The 21,104-nt window shown below is 38.4% G+C and overlaps 1 protein-coding gene across 1 annotated transcript; it reads right to left on the reverse strand.

Moving 5' to 3' along the window:
- Nucleotides 1-2,140: 2,140 nt before the first annotated feature.
- Nucleotides 2,141-12,477, reverse strand: atp6v0d1 (ATPase H+ transporting V0 subunit d1). Its single transcript, XM_088334182.1, has 8 exons — nt 12,249-12,477; nt 9,963-10,134; nt 8,934-9,112; nt 8,750-8,829; nt 7,507-7,584; nt 6,994-7,170; nt 3,743-3,820; nt 2,141-2,973 (listed from the first exon to the last, which is right to left on the reverse strand). The coding sequence occupies exons 1-8, from the start codon at nt 12,373-12,375 to the stop codon at nt 2,812-2,814; spliced, it is 1,053 nt and encodes a 350-aa protein (XP_088190308.1). The 5' UTR covers nt 12,376-12,477; the 3' UTR covers nt 2,141-2,811.
- Nucleotides 12,478-21,104: the final 8,627 nt, after the last annotated feature.

The raw sequence follows: 21,104 nt of genomic DNA on the forward strand, positions 1-21,104 counted from the left end.
ACTGGAGTGCCGGGAGGAAACACACGCAAGCCCGGGGAGTGTGCAAACTCCACACAGGAAGGTTCGATCTCATGTCCTCAGAACTGTCACACGCGCTAACCACTGCGCCGCAGTGCTGCACTAGTTAACATATCAGAACATTTTGCTTCACTTGTAAAAACTTAATATTTATGGAGGAAACACTTCCTATATTAAGAACAGTGTTGAGTCATTGTTGGGTATTTAAAACCACGCCAGACAATATATATTAATGTAAATATTCAGAATTATCTTTCAAGCCCCAATATGTAATATTTGACCGATAGTTTGCAATGTTTTGTCTGGTACGAGCAAGGGCTACAAATACACGACACAGCGTGGCGGCAGGATGCCTAAAGAACATAATCCAAAAAGGGATTCCACGGTGAAAATGAAATACGAATTTCTCGATCTTTTCATACATATTATATATATATATATATATATATATATATATATATATATATATATATATATATATATGTTAGAATCAAGATTAAGAATGGTATAATAGTTCATGGCGGCACAGCGGGTGATGGGTTAGCACAGTTCTAGGATTATGGGTTCAAATCTAGATACCAGCTTTTCCCTGTAGAGTTTGCATGCTCTCCCCGTGCTTGCGTGGGTTTCCTCCAGGCAATCCGGTCCAAGTTCCCTGCGACTGGCTGCCAACCAGTTCAGGGTGTCCCCTGCCCACTGCCCGAAAATGGCTGGGATGGGGCTCCAGCACCCCCTACTGAGGATAAACGGTGCAGATAATGGATGGATGATTGATTGTATTTTCTTACGGTTACTCCCTCACGGGAAAATTCCTTGATTCCTTGAAAGAGTGGAAATCTCGGTGATCCGAGTGGCAAAGCACCCCAGACCCAGAATCTACATCAAGGACCTGATTCTTCATAGACCTCTGCATCAAGGTCACGGTAGAAATTAGATTAGTCCTTCGATCTTGACTGTGACTTATGAACTTTGAGAAACCAGTGATACCCATTGATTTGGGATTCCCTGAATTGGAAAACATCTGAATTGAGTTTTCTCTGCTAATTCATTGAAACGTTTTGTCTTTTCTAATTTGATGAACCATCTTGTCTTTTGTAATTTGATGAACCATCTTGTCTTTTCTTTGCTTTTTGATGAACCTTCTTCTTGAATTGTCATTAAAATAAGAAGTGTATTAAGTGACTTTTAATTCTGACACAAAAACATTCAGGGTGATTAAAAAACCCTATCAGTGAGCTTAAATTTAAATTTTGCGTCTAATAAGTCATCAATCAAAATTAGAGTAGACGGCCGTCAAACTGAATCAGCAATAAAAGAGGATTTGTAAACCAATGGGGTGACGTGGTCAGCGCGTCCGCGACACAGTTCTGAGGTCATGGGATCAAATCCTGCAACCAGCATTCCTGTGCAGTTTGCATGTTCTCCCCGTGCTTGCGCGGTTTCTTCACACATTCAAAAAACGTGCATGTCAGGTAAATAGGCCGGTCTAAATTATCCCGAGGAGTGAATGAGCAAGTGAGTTGTGCGACCTGCTACTGGTTGGCAACCATTTGAGTGTCCCCTGCCCACTGCCCAAAGATAACTGGGATGGGTTCCAGCACCCCCGCAACTTTACTAAGGATAAGCAGTACAGCTAATGGATGGATAGTAAACAAGGATTAACCAAATTTAGGATTTCTCATCCAACACCTTAGACAAAATAAGAATGTTCTTTAAATATGATTGATTGGATCCCTTAGCCAATAAAGTCGTAGAGGCACCATTTACTGTGGTATGTCTTGGGCAAGTGCAGCTTGTTGGCGCCTATCCCTCTCAAGGCCAACATGTGTCCACCCGGTCTCAAACCGGGGACCTTTCGCGTGTTAAATGTTGTATCTTGTTTTGTTCATTATATTGTCAGGTTTCGTTCAAATTAACTTCGAATCTGGTGTTTTCTTTATGAATTTTACCCCCATCAAACCTAGATCTAATCCGGTGGCTTTTATTCCCTCTGCCTAACAGAATACGTGCTACAACACATTGTCAAAAAAAAGGCTTCTCTGACAACACCTCCATGAGCAATCCCACATTTCCAAACACACGCGAAAAGAACAAATATTTCACATTCCCAATTGCACTAGTCTTCAATCTCACACACAAAGTGTGCATAGGTAATTTATTGACACTTTTACAACACGTCACAGAAATCAATATTGATATAATATTTGTACAGCATGGTAAAACAGTATATTTTTATATAGCAATCTTTTTATAATATATCTTTCATTCAATTACACTAAAGTTTATCATTCCACACTCACCGTAGCACATCCTATATTTGATGCAAAAACTTGTATTCTGCAATGCATCCTAAATCTAACTATACCAGAAGTAGTATAATTTATTTCTGTGGTGCAAGAATGACAACGTTTTGAAACAAGGTTAATGACACGTCACATCAGTTCAAATCTGAAAAAACTTCCAATTATTAATTAAGTACTTAATGCTTCCATTAGTGGATTCGTACTAGCAACTGTAGCAGCTCCAGTCACTCTTTTTCCCTGACTCCGTATCACAAAGAATACACAACACAGGGTCACAAATAACTTACGATTCATTCAAAGACTACATAGCCAGCGCTTCACCGACGACGAATGGATAAAGAAAAGGATCCAAACATGCTCTGAGGGCCAACATACACCAGCAACAGAAAATTGAAAGTTGCTTGGTGTGGTGGCATCGGACACTTTACCAAAATGGAGTGAACAGACAGAGCCACGAGACGGAATGACATGAAAAAGGAAGAAAAGGAGCTTAAAAGATAGGAATGTAGTTGTCTATCTTGGCGCGGTGTCGCTGCGCGATGCACTCAGCAATCCAGACGATGTTCCTGCACTCTTGCTCCTTCAGCTTGACGTAAGCGTAGAACACACTGAAATGGAACTGGTTGAGGAAGGCAAGCTTGTTCAGTTTCACCTGCATAAGGAAGGAAGACGTCAACAAACATTGTCAGGGTTGAAACAAATGACATCGGCTTTAGGGCTGCAACTAACGTTTATTTTGATCATCCAGGAATTTGATGATTATTCTTTTTAATAATGGACGAAACTGATTTTTAAATAGCACATTTTTTACTGCCTTCCCTTTTGGACGGATAAAAATAAGGCACAAAACAACAGAATATTCTACGATATAAAACAATAGAAACATCTGAGTGTTAGTCAAATAACTTCACATGAAAAATACATATGAATGTATGTGAAACACCTGAACATTTGTAAAATCCTTTTTTGTAAGAGGCAAAGATGAATTAAGAGGACATCATACATTTTTTTATGTTTTTATCCTGTTGCACTTGTTTACCTTTTCAATTTGTTTTACTTGCACAGAAAAGACAAGCCCTCCAAAGTTGTTATACTTGCAAAAGACAATAACGACCATTCATTTATTCATGCATCAAAATAAGGTCTTGAGTAGTAGTAAAAGTACTACCCCAAGCTTATCCATTCAATGTCACAACGAAATTCAATGCATTAAACGGATGTGGTGAGTGACAACAAATCGATGTTGACATTTGTTGCAAAGGCTTTTAATTGATTTTAAAATCAAGATGTAATTTGTTGCCAACACTTTCAATAATTGATTTTAATCGGTTTTATTGATTTGTTGTTGCAGCCCTAATCTGCTTTGCCATACATTTGTCAAAGCAAAGCTAAATGATCGCTGTTTGGTAAAAATTTGTCACCTCATGCTCAAAAAAACGATCTTCCAATGTTTTGTCGCCTGGGTTGCTGCCGGCACCCTCAAATAGAAGCTTGTACTCCTGCCAAAGAGACACAAAAATAGGATTAGTTGAGCTGTGTGTGGACAAAGTATTGAAGAGTTGTTCTTGTTGTCATGGTTACTGTAGTCTGGCACATCTAGATTCAACTTGCCCACTCATGAAAGTCCATGCAGGATCGATCCAGCCGTATTATTATTATTATTATTATTATGTAGGAATAATAATACAGAATAACTACAACTATATGACAGTGGTCCTTATATACAGGGTATTGCAAAAGTCTTGGGAACTTTTTGACATGAAGTATCTCTGATACTATTAAAGATATAAAAACACATCTGGTAATTTCAAAAAGCTTGTAATCTCAATTTTTATATGGAATGTTTAAAAGTATTCAGTGTGAGCACCATTTGTCACACAACACACATGAAGCCAACAGTCAAATTCTTGCCAAACATGTCCAAGCATTGCATTGTTAACGGTTGCAACAGCTTCTGTAATTCGTGCCTTCAGCTCGTCTATGTCTCTTGGAATAGGGGGCACACAGTGTTCTTGTTTGCCCGCGTCCATGCGTCCTAGACGCATTATTTTTGCCGGGGACGCATTGTGTCAAATCAACGTGCGTCTTCGGGACGCAACTTTTTTGACACCAAATTGTCATCATCATTTTGTAACAAAGATTTACCGCACTCCAAACTTTTCATCAGGCAGATCCGCCATTGTTTTGGTTTTCGTCTGCACGCCGATCTCGAGTTCGAGTTGTGTAGTGAAAGTCCGTCTCTTTTTAGAGAACCGGCTTTTTCGGCTCAACTCATTAAAGAGCCGGCTCTCAAACGACTCACTTGCTTTGATGCATTATATTACGAATGATTATGTTGGATAAATAAGTTAAGAAAAAAAAGGAAGTATAAAAGGAGAAAATGCAAAAAAGACAGGTTTGTGGTGATCCCTTTTAATCAGTATATTACCAACAATAATTTAATGCAGAAAATAAATTAATAATTTGAATAAGAAAATGTATTATTCTACTTAATTATATTTGCATGTATTTTTTCCTTCTACAATGAACGTTCAAGCGACTTCGTTTGGAATTTTTTTTATAATAAACCTCATGTCGAGCAACTCTGTCTCACAACAAAATGTTCATTAACAATATATATGATACAAGGAAACATGTACAATATAACATGTTAAACTACATAAAGAAACGTGTTTGAAAAAATATATATATATTTTTTTGTATTTTGTAAGGGAAAATACGACAGTTTGTAAGGGCATGGAGCACACTAAATTTTGGGGACCCATAGATCTCTGTTGGGACCCATAGATTTATGAGCATGCGAGTCCCCGGGACCAATCACTTTTCAGAGCTAAAATGAACACTGGGGCACATAGACCAATTCATTCACAAATCTCCACAAAAAAAGTATTTCATGGTATGAGATCTGACTGGCCAGGACATAAGACCGTGAACATTCTGCACAGAGTGTCAATTTATCTGTCTGGCCGTGTTGTGTTCAGAAACTGTCTAACCCTAAGGCTCCAGTGTGGTGGCGCCCAATCCTGTTAGAGAATGAAGTCACCAGACTCCTTTTCATTTAATTTATTCATTAACACATTTTCCAGCATGTGGAAGTACATCTCATCATTGACTGTTGCTTTTTCAAAGAATAACGGTCTGTAGACCGCTTTCTTCGACATAGCAACAAACCACCTTTCGAAAATCAGGCTTGTGCTCAAGACGTTCATATGGGTTCTCAGTACCCCATATGCAAGTGTTCTGCTTGTTTATCATTTACGTGGAAAGTCGCCGGTCATCTTATTCATCATCCTCCATCCTTTGTTGCATTGCAATGAAAAAGTCAGTGTCCTTCAACTGTTGGCCTAACTTTAATTTGTAAGGCGTCATGTGCAGACGTCTTCTTAAGATGCGCCAAACAGCTGTTGTAGGACACTGAAGTTCCCTACTGGCTCTTCTGATCGATTTGCGGGGCCTCCACTGAAAAGCCATTTCAACTTGTTCAAAATACATCTTCTGACGTTGAGGGGGAATCTTGTCTTTTAGTTGGGCATAGGCACCCATCTGTTATGAATTTACCATGCCATCTCACTATAGACCTTCTCTCTGGTGGCCACTTTCCAAATTTTCAGCAAAATGCAAAACAGTCGGTTTGAATGGGTATCTTGGCCCTTTCGCAAAAGAGAACACCTCCTCCACCAATAGGCTCACTGCCTCCTTCATCTCTTCTTGATTTTGGAAGAAAAAGTACTGACTCAGTACTTCCGCCAAGGAGAGCAGCTGCTATCCCATCATCTTCAAGGAAGTGAGTAATATATTATTTATTTATGGATGTTAACAATACGTGTGTAATTATTAGAGACAAATCTCTCGCCATATAGGTGTTGGGTAAAAATGACATTTTCAGTTGCGTGAAGTTCTTCCTATTACAATTTACGACGGGAAACTCTCCCTTCTTTTTCTACATGGTCATAAATGCCTGTAATTGATACATAATCCTTGCACGAATACACAATTCATAGTGACCTGTGTAGCATGGAGGCAACTGTGTAGGTGTAGTATGGAGCCAACTGTTAGCAAAAAAAAAAAAAAAAATCATAGTTAAGCTAGTCATCTATGTGAATTACCTGACCCATTGTGAAGAGCTGGATCCCTTTTCTACACTCTGCAGCATGCTGTGCGTGGATTTGTTCCATGTTTTAACCGTTGTTTGTATTTTTCTTTTTCTGAGTCATCCTTCATTAAACTGCAACCTCCCGGCATATAGGTGTGATTTACCTGTTCTGGAGCACCTAAATTTTTAATGCATCTATGGGGGGCAATGACGTTTCACATGAGAACACCATCCAAAGCAATGCAATCCCAGCGCTGGGCCAGCGGCGTCATTTTTGAGCCGACGGCCAGGATACATCATTTGGCAAGAATTTAACACTTTCAAGCACATATACACAATTCAAGCATTTTCTTGACCTTGAAAGCATGACATTAAAATTCAAGCATTTTCAAAGATTTCAAGCACCCGAACAAACCCTAAGTAACACGCCCAAAAATGCTGATGCCTATATAAGATTTGAGCATCAGTCTGGTAAAAAAGTGCATAATCAAAAATCCCTAAAAAGTTGTTTATCAAACACATTCCATACAGAATACCTAAAATTTTTAAAAAAGAAGGTCTTAAGTGGTTTGAACTCACAGGATAGTAATCTGCCACAGCCTTGACTTGCTCGTAGTCGTCAGCACGTGCCAGCTGAGCAAGGCCTTCTGGGTAAAGTTTACCACAGTGGGGAAAGAGCTTAGCCCGGTCCTCCTTGGAAAGCTCGGTTCCAAATGAGTTGATGGTTATGATGAACGCTCTTCTGTCAGCCTCAAACTTTGGGGAAAAAACAAAACAGTTAGAACACATTTACTCGGAGCAGCCTCTAAATAACAATACTAAAACATTGGGAATATGCATAACCTTTTTTTGGCATACATTTATAGGTATTTTTTTAACATTTCTTTCTACATATGATAGGATCGGCCCTCTATGAATTAAAATCCTGTAGCATTATGAGACAATTTACTGAAAAAAATCCCACTTTTTCACATTTAAATGTTTTGTTTTAAGAAAGCTTCACAGCCCCATTGAGAGGTTTTGACCGCCAAAACCTCAAATACTCAATTATCTTTGTGTTTATTTGAATCTAAAAGCTAAGCAGAAGCTTACTTCCAGGATGGGACACATGGTATCAGCTGTAGTTCCTCCTAAAGTGGAGCAGAACTTGTAGAATGCTTCAAGATAAGCCTGAGAAAAACAAAAAATAAACAACAACCTATTTATAAAAGCGTGTGGCTTTAACAATATCTAATGACAATATTGTCGACCCATATTGGAAATTGTAAAATGAGTAATTGGCTTCATTCTCATTAATATCAAACATTGTATGCAATAAGATTAGACCTGGCACTCCAAGGTAAAACATTTAATAAAGACAATGAAGAGAGACAAGATAAGACTTTCGGGATAAATGGGAAAAAAAAAACTAAACGTAGTGCTTTGAAAACTAGTTGAAGTCAGAATAATAATGCATAACAAAATTAGTCTAGAGTTGCTCCCCTACTTACGAACGTTCGACTTATACAAAACATTTTTTTCGGGATGTCGTAAGTTAGACTTTGTATTGTGTGGACCTTTTTCCGAGTGAAGGGCTATGCTGTAGTGCTTCTTTCTGACATGTGGTGCTGTGAGAGAACACCCAGCATCCACCCCGAAGAAGAAAGCTGGCTTCTACTTTCTAGTCCGTGTGTGTACACACACTGCACTGTATCTCTAGCACGCTAAGAACTTTACACATACTGCACTGTATCTCTAGCACGCTAAGAACTTTGACGTTTTTCTTGTCTAATATCTCGTGCATTCATTCAATATGGTTGGTGCAAAGTGTAAAAAAAGAGGCGAGCCATTTCTTTTGAAATGAAAGTGGAATAAGAAAGCCTGATGCGGTTGAGAAAATGGTTGGATCGCTTTTTTTCTGTCCACTTTTTACCTCGGAGAAGGAAGTCGCCTAACTCTTCCAAAAGTAAGTTAAACTTAAATTTATTTATTATTTATTTAGTCAAGTCATGTTTATTTGTGACGCCCTTAGTCACAAGGGGTCTCAAAGGGCTGCACAGACCACAAAATATCAACGCTTGATGTGTACCTTTGTTTTTCGGTACTATGCTTTATCATTTAGCCTACTTTGTAACGTTATAGAGCATAATTTATTCAACGTTTATTTTTCAGTTTCAAAACAATTCAGGCTACCTATACAAGCCTTAAATATACTTATATAAACCTTAAACATACAAAATATAGCACCGAAGCAACTTACAAACAAAAATTAACTTACGAACGATTGTTCGTAAGTAGGGCAGCATCTGTAATAAAGATCTGTTTGACCCCCAGTCGCGTATTTTTTTTCTTTTACCTTGTAGAGTGTGTTACGAATGATTTCAATGTTCATTTCATCCAAGTCTTGCTCCGATATACAGTCCTGGAAAAACGCAGCTGAAAGCAAACAGTAGTTCATTAGAGGTGAACTATTTCCTAAACATTTCAAGCACACCTTGCAACAGGAAATAACAAATGTTTGTGACCCAAGTTGTCATTACCAAGAGGCGTGTCCACCAAAATTGCGTTGTACAACTCAGCTGGCGTCTGGGCAATATTGACTGCCTCCATTTGCTCAAAGCTGCCCAACGGGTGACACTTGGGCACCAACTCAGAAATGGCCCGCTGGTGAAGGGTTCCCGTAATGAGCAGGATCACGTTATCAATCATGTAGCTGTACCTGAAGTTGCCACCAAACAAACAAGCCACATGAATCGTTTTTCGTAGCACTCCGTACACCGTTTTTTAGGCCAATAACACTAATCAGGGTTCATTCAACTTTTTCCCCAGCCAAATTCAAGCACTTTTTAAGGTCTTTCAAAGCCAATTTTCCAATTACTCCAGTTAAAAAATAATAATTTGGTGTATTTCGTACAGCCACAGATGTTTCTGCGGTTCACATATTATATTATAGATTATTTTGCTGGTTCAAACCTTGGTCGAGTAATACCCAAGACTTACAACATTGGTACTCATTGCCTCCCTGCTTGGCGCTCGGCATTTAGGGGTTGGAATTGGGGGGTCTGGTCACCTAATGACTCCCAACACAGCAGTTGGGTTGAGCGAAGGGGCTGAGAATCCCCTCCTCTGTATCAATGTCCCAGAAAGACTCAGAAATATGAACGTGTTCCTGACTCTAGCCACCTCCCACTGGGGGGATATGGCTCCGGTATATAATAATATAATAATAACAATAGTGCCCTGTTTAAGTGTAGCATGCACCACTCCTCTTGGGCGTGACCCGTAAGGTGTGATGACGCCTCATATGACAATGCAATACAAATGAACACCAATCATTAATCACAAGAAGAAATGCAATGGCAGAGCAAAGCCACCAGAGAGCCATGTTGACATAATTTTTAAGCGGACTTGTTGAGAAACATGGCTACAATTTTAAGGATTTTACAAGCACTTTTAATTTTTTTTTTAAAACCAGGACATGAAAATTCAAGTATTTTCAAGGATTTCATGCACCCGTACAAACCCTGACTAATGATGGCCAAGCATTCATTTGTTAAATTTTCACTCACGTGATGAAATCCATAAAGCTGGCCAGTGGTTCATATGACTGGTTTCTCATGTGGCGAAACTCAACGACCATTTTCTCCTTTAACTTGTCGTCAATGACGGACACAGTAAGGGGCGATGCCTCATTTGCCAGGAAGCTGCCATAATCTGTGCTCTGCAGGTGAAGTTTCAGATCTGCAAAAATGGTGAAGGTGTAGGGGAGATACGGACCTTTAAACAGTTCTAGTTCCCTAATTTTAACAACATTAACCTCATAAAAGCTGGCATCATAAATGCACATTAAGCAAGAAGGTCTTGGGAGGTTAAAGCAGCTTTTAGGATCAGTGGCGAGCAACTTTCAGGGGGATTCCTTATGTACGGTCCCTTTTCAAGATTTCTTCATTTACCTCATGTGGAGGTTTTGAGTTTTTCCTTGCCCTCATGTAGGTTTTAGATAAGGAGATGGTGTAATAATAGTCTGTAGTTTGAAATGATCTGTGGTCTGTACAATCCTTTGAGAATCCTTGTGATGAAGGGCTATACGAATAAACATGACTTGATTTTAAACATGGATTATTAATCATCAGTACTAGAATTATCAAACACTGACAAGAAGCTGACTTGTGTCATCATTGCAGCTTCAGTGAGCTCGTTGGTAATGCACATGCAAATACGGGCATTTCCAAGACGCACTCAAATAAATTCTTCATTTCTTATCTTTTCATGGGTTTTAGTTGGCGTTTGGACTGGATATCTTACCTTCACCATTTTCATGATACACTACAGACAAAAAAAACCTGCGGGACAGAACATACAGTCTAAAATAATAAAAGGCTAACAATATTTCTGACGATTTGTAGTGGATTAAAAATGTATGACATTCATGTTTTTTTTAATTGCATTCCAAAAATAATAAAAACTATCAAAATATGCTGCTCTCTGGAAGGCACTACATCTGCATCAGAGCAAGAACTAACAGATGAGGAACAGCCTCTTCCCAAAAGCCAATACCACCCTGAAATACATCAACAGCATTCATGAGCATGATGTTCTGTACAACTGCCATTGTGAATATGAACAAATTAATTTTATCGTACACCTTTATCATGTCCAAATGCAAGCACTTTTAGAGGACTTCCAAAGTCTTTAAAATGTATCCAGTATCATTGAAAGAAAAAAATGCAGTGTCAATTACGTTTTTTGCATAGCCACAAATACATATTGTACTTACAAATGTGATTTTTAATCTTAGGTGTACATTTACCAAGACGTATGATTTTTAGATATTGAGGTAATCGTGAATATATTTTTTTATGAGACAATTTTCTCCCCGTGTAGGTGTTAGGTGAAAATATGTAGCTTATATTTTTTTAGTTGCAGTTTACACTACCTTCATTTATGCTGGCCCATAATAAATGTCCATTATTGATTCATAAACCTTGCAGTAATTCACATTTATTAGGGCCCTGTGTAAGTGTAGCATGCACCGGTCTTCTTGGCCGTGACCCATTAGAGGCCATGGCGCTCCATAGGAAAATGCCATACAAACTAATGCCAAGATATGCAATGGCAAAGCAAAGCCACCAGACAGCGGTTTCATTGTCATTATTAAGCAGATTTCTTAAAAAAAACATGCCATAGTTTCAAGCATTTACAAGCACTTCACCCAAAAGTCAAGCACTTTTTAATCCTTGAAAACACAACATTGTAATTCAAGCAATTTCAAGGATTTCATTCACCCGTGCAAACCTTGTATATAATGGATACATTTTTAAAAACGTTTATATCCGTTTGTATCTTTTTACGTTTTTACATTTATTTTACTTGCACTGGAAGGACAATTCATTAAAATTTCACTAGGATGTTTATTTATTCAGTCACAATAACCCCATTTTCTGTATGTTTTTCTGTTTTCTTTGATCATAAAATTGGTTTATTTATATGGTTTTAGCAAATTGGAGAATCGATGAAAAATATGAGTGAAAAAGAATAAGGCGAGGTAAAACAAGGTCATGATGATCTGAGCTTTTCATTTATTCTCGATCCAAAGGAGTTGCTCTTGCTTTATCGCTGTAGAGTAAATCCATACCGTTAGGATGCTAGCATTAATTCGATTAGCGGCGTTGTAGTTCCTTTTTTACGAATGACGAACACTAAACGATTAGAGCAGTTAGTTTCCCTATTTAGTAAAGCTGGGCCATTTTAAGATATGGACTATTCGTTATTATTAGTTTATTTTCAAGAGGGTATCAAACGCATTTGTATCGTTAGCTACAAGAGCTGGCTATCGTTTCTCTCATGAAACTCACCTTCGAGAGTCTCACATTGCACAAGGTTCAAATAATCAGCCTGAGACAATATTCCGGCTTTGAAGCCCCTGACCAGACCTTCCAGGTACCCGTTATCCACGTTAAAATAAAGCTCAGAGAAAGGCATCTTGTTGGATGGTCACTTATTCCTTTCTGCCGTTGGATCCTCCGACTGGCAGCCGAACATTAGCGTTAGCATTAGCATCAGCTGACCCGACCATGTGACTGTCACCTGATCAGTCATCACTTTACTTCCTCCTGGGTAAACCTTTCATTTTTACAAATTTACGCTAGATGACGCCAAATATTTCCTTCAATCCTATGACAGTTGTACAATATTAAACGGGCCTTAAAAATACAGCCACCAGAAAAGCCCGTAAATAAAACAAAATATTTTTGCAACAATTGAATGCGAACCCAAACAATGTCGTTGCTTCCCATTTATTTCAATAGAACAGTGTTTCTCAACTTTTTTGAGTCATATGCATATTACTGTTGTTTTATTTTTATACTATTAATATAGTAAAATATTGGGGTCAATTATTTGAAGAAATAATTGATTGATTAATATGAAGACACAAGTTAGTTCTTGTTATGCTCCTACATCTGTTTTTAGATCAGTGTATTTATTAATCCATTCATTATCTGCACAGCTTATCCTCAGTAGGGTCGCGGGGTGCTGGAGCCCATCCCAGCTGTCTTCAGGCAGTGGGCAGGGGACACCCAGCCAGTCGCAAGGCCACACATGCATGTTTTTGGAATGTGGGAGGAAACCGGAGTGCCAGGAGGAAACCCACGCAAGCACGGGGAGAACATGCAAACTCCACACAGGAAGGTTTGATCGCATGACCTCAGAACTGTGCCGCACACGCGCTAACCACCGCGCCACCTTGCTTTCCATATTTATTCATATAATGCATAAATAATTTAAATATAGACACAAAAATGTACAAAACGCAAAGTCTTTTGCCAAAGAATGAGCCTTTAATATGTCACAAAAGCAAAGGACATAACCTGATTGCCGCAAAGTTTGTTTTTTCAACAAAAATGAAAAGACACAAGTGATGCAATGCGAATTATACGATGTGATTCTCAAAATTTCGGAACAATATTGTTTTCCCTAGTGACCGCATTGACGTCGCTGCCAGTCAATGCAGAGGTCCGGCAAAAAACAATGGCGACCATATGATGAAGGTGCTGTATTTGAACCATATCAGGAGGCAGATGCTACTGGTACTTACTGGAAACCTGGTACTAACTGAAACCATAAAACTATCTGTTTCATGTGGGGGAGCAAACCCCTACCCCCAAAACGGCACGGAGAGTGTAGGGCAAATGAGCCATAACAGCAACCACAACTTATTTTTTTCAACTCCCCCTCAGGAGGTGTTCCGGGCATGTTCCACTGATAGGAGGCCCCAGGGGCAACCCATGACACACTGGAGAGACTACGTCTTTAGGCTGGCCTGGGAAGGTCTCGGGATCCTGTTGGTTGAAGTGGCTGGGGACAGGGAGGTCTGGGCTTCCCTGTTGAGGCTGCTGCCCATCGACCTAACCCCGGGTAAACGTAAGAAAATGGATGGATGGATGGATCAAGGTCAGGATAAATTGTCAAAAATATTTACCAGGTATTTCTTGGAGACTGGCCTGAGTTGTAATAGTAGCAGTGGTGGACTGTTCGGGCCTGCTAGGCCTTCTCTGCTGCCCTAAAAAATATCTGAGTCATGTGGTATCAATTATATTTTGTCCAGCAATTCTTATTGAATAATTACCAATTACCTGTCAGCTTCCTTTCATTACTTCCCCCCTGGTCTTGCTGCTTCCAGATGTGTGCTTTCACATTTAAGCATATAACCAATTACGTTTTAGCCATCGCTTGTTGGCAGGCTCAGAGATCTACCCAGGGGCATTCAGTTCTGCAGGCATAACATTATGGTCGATCAAACTGTTTGTTTAGCCGATCAGATTTCGATTTGGTGCGGCAGGGCCTTCTAGAAGGCGTAAAGAAACATCAGTGGTTCCACAAACTATGATTGGCCAGGGGGCGGCACCGGAATTATAACAACAAAAAGTTGTGGAAAAAAAATCTCCATGTCCACTGTTTCTGTCGAACGGACATCTACGGCCCTTCATCAAACAAAGACTTATGCCAAAAATACGACACTACAGGCATAACTTTCAGCATTAACTTGATGGATTTGAAACGCAATTGGACAATCTGTACTAGGAAAGAAAGAAGGTTGGATTTTGTGCAAAAATATATATTTTTTTTTTGTGAGTATAATGTGGCTTTATTCCTCATTAATAATGCAATTTTCTGAGATTATCCTTGATGTTTTTTTATAGGTTTTGCAGCTGTAGCCATAAGCTAGTTGTTGAGGGTTGGATCAATTTAGATGTTATTATAGAAATATTCAGTTATTCATTTATTTTTAAAAGGGACAGTGTGTATTATTTGACCACTACATAGCGCTGTATGGTATATTCCAGGGGTCAGGAACCTATGGCTCGCAACCCATTTATGGCTCTTTTCATGTGTATATATGGCTGGAAGATAAAATTATTTTAAACCATTATGTAGGGAAAAAAATGACGGTCAAAGTGAGCTTCAACACTCTTGAGTTACTGTGGTGTGGAGACACAATTTAAGAGTTATATTTATGTCGATTTGGGATGCAGGCTCTGTTTTTTATAGATTTTATTAAATCATCAGGGTAATGTGATGATACTTTTTTGTCTTAGTTAAGAGCCTCACTGCAGCATTTTGTACCAGCTTCAGGAGACCAGAGAGTAGTACATTACAGTAATCGAGAGGGGAGGTAACAAACGCATGAATTATAATCTCTGCATCAGACTGGGACAGAATAGGGAGAATTTTCGCAATGTTGCAAAAATGGAAAAAAACTGGAATATTCGTGACGTGTGTTTGAAATGACAGCTTGTGGTCAAATGTGACACCTATATTTTTCACTGGGTCACTCTGGGAATTATTACATTTGTCAATGTTTAGAGCAGTTTTTGAAAAGAGTCACGGCATTTGGATGTACCAATAATTACCATTTCAGTCTTTTTAGGGTTGAGACGCAAGAAGTTAAGTGACATCCATCTTTTTATCTCAGTGAGGCAGGCCTCCAAATTTTCACAATTTAGTGGGGCAGATACCTACATTGGAAGATATAGTTGCGTGTCATCTGCATATCAATGAAAACTTATATTATACTTATTATTATGACAACCCCCTTATGCTGTGTGAAATAAATGCTAATTTCTAGACCCATGAGTATTAAAAAAAATGCACATTTATATAATAATTCATTTCTGTGAATCATTTGAAACAATTTGTCTTTAAACAAATTATTATTTTTAGCACTAGAATGTGCTAAATGATACACACAATCCCTTCCAGAATTATTTCAAGTGAAAAAAAATAGGCCAAACTATGTTTTATGGGTGGGATGTCGAACTCTATTTGGCTCTGGCGCTCTGGATCCAGACTTTGTATTTTTAGGCGGGCCAGGTCAGTAAATGAATGTCAACTCCAATTTTTTAGCTTTGATTTTCAGTTTTATACTTTATAATTCAGCCTACATTAATAACCTACCACACATATTAGAATGCGGGATGAGAAGGGATCTTTTCTTAAAAACCAACCGATCACAAACTTTGGAGGATAAATATTTTTATGTTTGGCATTGGATGTGTTATCTGGTTTATTTTAAAAAGTTGAGTAAATGCCATTTGATAACTTAACTCACAATACCTAGAGGCGCGCTTCTTTTTTTGACATTCTCAGAAATTTGTGGCAGCCTGGATACCAGCTCAGTATGGTTCGCGCCTCGGCCGAGTCATACCTAAGACTTATAACATTGGTAAAAATGGCGGCGCCCTCTGTTGGCTGCGGCTGCATCGGCTCGCTACAACGGGTCAGGTGTATCGACATTTCGTTCTTACAAAGAATGACAATACAAAGGAAATTATTATTATTATTATTATTATTATTATAAAATCATTGTTGATGGTTGATTTCCGACCCACGGGGTGTATGTTGGACATGCCTGTTGTATGGCTTATTGTTTTTGGCATCATGAGCAAATTGTCCACTCCAAACTGGCGTATGTGCAGTAATTGTAGTTGCATCATTGGCAACAATCGTCATGACCAGCACAAGCAGTGGACCCAAATGCGTAACGTTTCAAACAATGCTTTATGGATGGATAGGGGAAGTCTGGGCGAGAGGAAAAAGACCGCGATCTGTTGTTTGCTGGGCAGGAGGAGCGAGAAGTCTTCGCGAACAAAGCGTGGTCGGGGATCGGGAGCAAGTCAGGCTGCCAGGATAGGAGAACGGAGCGTGGTTGAAGATCGGAACAAGTCGGGTTACCAGAGGTGATCGGACAGGGGATCGATAGAGGAAACAGGGGACTAAATCGAGCAGAATACGGGAACAGGTCGGAGACAGAACGGGAGCCAGGGTCAAAAATGCTTGCCTTGCATGTGCGGAGGTTTGCTGAAGGACTGACAAGGAGAGAACAAGAATGACGTGCCTAAATAGGAGGAGGACTTATTGGGAAACAAGTGGCAGCTGGGCCTGGAAGAGTGAGCGCAGGTGAGGGCATTTGACAAATCATGACAACAACTGTGTTATTTTTGGAACAGTATGGGTACTGAATGACATCAGAAGGGTCTGTTGTGTTCAAATACATGAGCTTTCGTATAATAATTTGAGCAGAATTCAACTTGAAAGGCAAAATGTCCTGTTACCATAGTTCTATGAGAAAGGAGGACAGTGTTTTGTGAATTGCATCATACCTAAAACCTATTTATGATGTAAAATGACTCTTGTATTGTGTGATTCAGCATTTAATTATATTAATGAATGAATAACAGTGACTGAGAAGAACAGGACGGACTACCCTTTACTTAGATTTGGCGCTAGTGGCAACCTTCAGTAACATTTTCATAACACAATGCACAATATAGACGTGACAAAAATGAGAGGAAGAAATCATCACCGGGTGAACTGTTTGTGGTTTGTACGTAATTCAACACTCACGCTTTTCTGGTTTTGCGGCATGTAAAGAAGCATCTACTGTACTTAAAGTTACAGTAAGGCTAGGTTGGGTCAAATGTTTGGAAAACTTACACATGTAATTAATACATGATACATATATGGATACAAGTTGTATCGTCTGAAAATATTCAGTCTAATAATAAGAATGTTACTCTAGAAAAAGTTAATATGTTAATCATGCCAATTGTTGTATTCATAGTCATATATTCAAAGAGTAGTAAGAACAATTAAGTCAGACATATGTACAAACAAATTATCAGTGACGGAAGTTAATAGACACAAAGTAGTGCTAGAGCCCCTGCCTCTATCCAACCCCCTGCCAAAAGGGTCTCTTTCACAATTTTGGATTAATAATCTTAAGTAATCATTAAATAGTTAAAATATTTCAATATTGACTGACATCGTCTTTTGGAAATACTGCACTATAAACCATTTATGCTTTTTTATTTTTATTTTTCTTCGTACACATCAGAGTAAAATAAGTAAATACAATCAACAAGTAACTGAAACATCCAAGGGTAATGTAATAAGTGTAATTGATGACCACCATACTGTCCTTTCCTACCCAGGTCATGTAGTAGTGAGGGGAATTCCGGCTCTTTTTATAGAACCGTCTCTCTCAGCTAGGCTCACTAAAAACAGCCTGTTATTTCGGCTCTTAAAATTTTGTTGTTGTTGCTGCAATCGGTATAATAGCAATTGCTATGTAACCTTATGCACAAAACGACCTGATACTTGATTGAAATAATCTACGACATTACTTAATTTTAATAACATGCATTTTTTCACTCTACAGTGAACTTTTAACTAATTTAAACTTTTTGATTCTGAGCAACTTTAAAGTCAAGTAATATAGAATCCCTGAAAAACACACGACACACCAAAATGAAAATTAAAAATCATTCATTCTTGACACAACAAATATACTTTAAAATACAAGAATACACTTTAAATGTGCTATGTTAAAAAAAGATCATCGTTATCCCTGAAAAAAAACAGGACATATTTAAGTACCGGTAACATATTTACAGATTGACCCAAAAGAATTATAGAATACAAAACATATTTTACTTTCTAAATACAGTAATTCCCTCACTGTATCGCACTTTACTCCGCGCGGTTTCACTATTTCATGGGTTTGCATTGTGATTTGGATTCTGATTCACTAAACAGAGGAACATGCTTTCTATTGCCAGAAATGTTGGACTTCTCTCCCCGCTAAACTTGCTCTGGAGCCACATGGTGCTCCCATGTGGCTGCCTGTTGCTTTCTCAAAAATGTTTGATAATGGTTAAATGTATGGTTTCTGTAGGACAGAACTAGAAGGTAAATGCAGTTTCCCATTACGTAAACATGATTGTGTCAAAGTATTATTTAAGGTCAGATCGTGTCGTCAATTCTTATAGTTGCGCAATGAAACGGCAAGTTTATTTTAAAAATTATAATTAGACAGTGCACAAGTCATTCTTAAAAAAACATTTGTAAATGAAATAGCTTTTTTATTTGTTAAAAATACTTGAGCCTGTAAATTTGGCTTGTTCTTGAGTAAAAAAAAATATAATTGAATAAATAAAGGTTTCTACTTCACAATCGTGGGACGTTTTTGGAATGCAACCCGCGTGAAAAACGGTGATATTATTAAGCCACAAAGCTTGTTTTTGTAAAGAGAAATGGCTTATTTATAGACCTAAATATGTAACAGCTGTGCGGAAACTCAGGACAAAGACAGTTCATTGAACAGGTTTTAGTGCTTTGCCTTGTTGTATCTGGACTCATCCAAGCAATTCATAGAGCTTGGGGCATTTCTATGTAGTTCCTGAAAGTAGAGAATTGAAAGCAGGTGGAATGACAGAACATAAAATTTTCCCTGTAAATCCTGTGCTTTTTATCATTTTACACCCTTTTTTATACATTTTTTGCACTGAAGAGCAACAAATTTAATCATAAAAAAGAATGCAAAGAACAATATGCAGCAACACTGCATTCCTTCTTCAAGGTGAACTGAATGTCGTAAGATCAAATTTCAGTTTATACTGTAGTATAGAATGCACCACGGCTTCTCACACTGACTGAGGCTCCATTTATTATTACTGTTGTTTAGTTCTTATTTGGAAATAAGACAAGAAACACTCATGACCAAGACAAGTGAATTTTGAAACAACGTTTTACACCATGTTACCACAATATCAAAGGATGTGTCTGTCCATTGGTGACACCAGATTAGATATTTGATGCAAAATGATACTGGATAATGTTTTAGCGTTATAATTGTGTCTTTGAATTGTTGGAGGAAGGACAAAATGTAAATAAATAATAAAGTTAAAATGAACTAAGTTACGAATGGATGATTCCAAACCTATCTCAGATCATTTTTTTCTTTTCATAATTATTAATGTTCTAGTACTGTATTACAGGTTTTCTTCCCATTTCACTGTACCAGTAGTCTTTCCTCAATGCTTGAAGCTCATATGGAAAATAAATAAATATAGTTAAAGAACAAAGGGGACATTATTTAATGGCTCTTAGTGGTAAGAAATCCTTCATTCATGAAAGAAAAACCATTTGACTTCGAATTAGCCAAAAATAGATGAGCCTTCTTATAAACATACATTTTTTTAAATACTCACAGGTCAAGAATTGTGTACAACCCAAAACCCTATAAAAAACATAGTTTATATTCTTCCTTGTGCTTCGTTGCACTCGTTTTTGGTTGTACTACACAATATACCGACATTTGAATACTTTTGTAGGCATTTGAAGATGTTTAAGAGTTAAATTTTGATATATTTTTAGTGTCAGTCTGCTAACTGGGTATCAGTGCTGCTTACGACCCAAAACCAAATTGCAGAATGGTACACAAAGGTACTTACTGTAAAGAAGCCAGTCAGGGTAGTGCGAAACACAGTGCAGAAACACAAATCATTACAGTAATGGTAGTCTTTAATTTCAGCAGAGTTCAGTACACGGAAAGTCAAGTAGTGAGGCAACGATCATGGTACAAGAGGCAGGACGTTTGATTAACAAATACGTGTCTGTACGACCAGTGACTGAAATATGCCACATATCATTGGAAAGATTAAACTCTTGGGATTCAATGTATGATGACCATAACAAATATTCTCATTAGAGAAACATCACTATCAGTCTCAATCAAGATACCCCAAAACTCTAAAGTTGGCGTAACGCACCATGGCCGTCTTCAAACTTCTTTGAATGTCCGCAAAAACGACTTTGTTAAAACAAGGACAATCCGTAGAATCCAACCATGTAAAATATTAACTCCAAAACACACAATAATGCTGCCTATAACATGCAGGGGGCACTTTTGAAGAACTTCTTCTAAGGAGTGGTCTGCTGGTGGAGCAGCATTTCAATGGCTGACAGGTAAAGACTGGACAATGGCTGCTCCCCTGACTCAGTGGAGGCGGTAGGGGAGAGGAGGATGTTGGCTAAACTGTCATCCATGACTAGGAACATCTCCCATCCCCTGCAGGACACCGTATCTGCTCTGGAGAGCTCCTTCAGTGACAGGCTGCTTCACCCCAAGTGTGTAAAGGAGCGCTTCCGCAGGTCCCCCATTCCTGCAGCTGTCAAACTATATAATATGCAGTGCTCTCGATAGACTGCACACCCTCCACGACTTTGCATATTCGCACATTACTGGCCACTTTAACTATTTTGCACACCTGCCATTGGAAATATTCTGGTTTTTATTTTTCATATTTTTAAATACTTGTTTATACTGTTGATATTCTTAGCTGCTGGAACAAAATAAAATTCCCCACTGT

The sequence above is a fragment of the Urocampus carinirostris genome, chromosome 4 (assembly GCF_059441175.1).
Source record: "Urocampus carinirostris isolate Australia breed hairy pipefish chromosome 4, RoL_Ucar_1.0, whole genome shotgun sequence".
NCBI lineage: Eukaryota > Metazoa > Chordata > Actinopteri > Syngnathiformes > Syngnathidae > Urocampus > Urocampus carinirostris.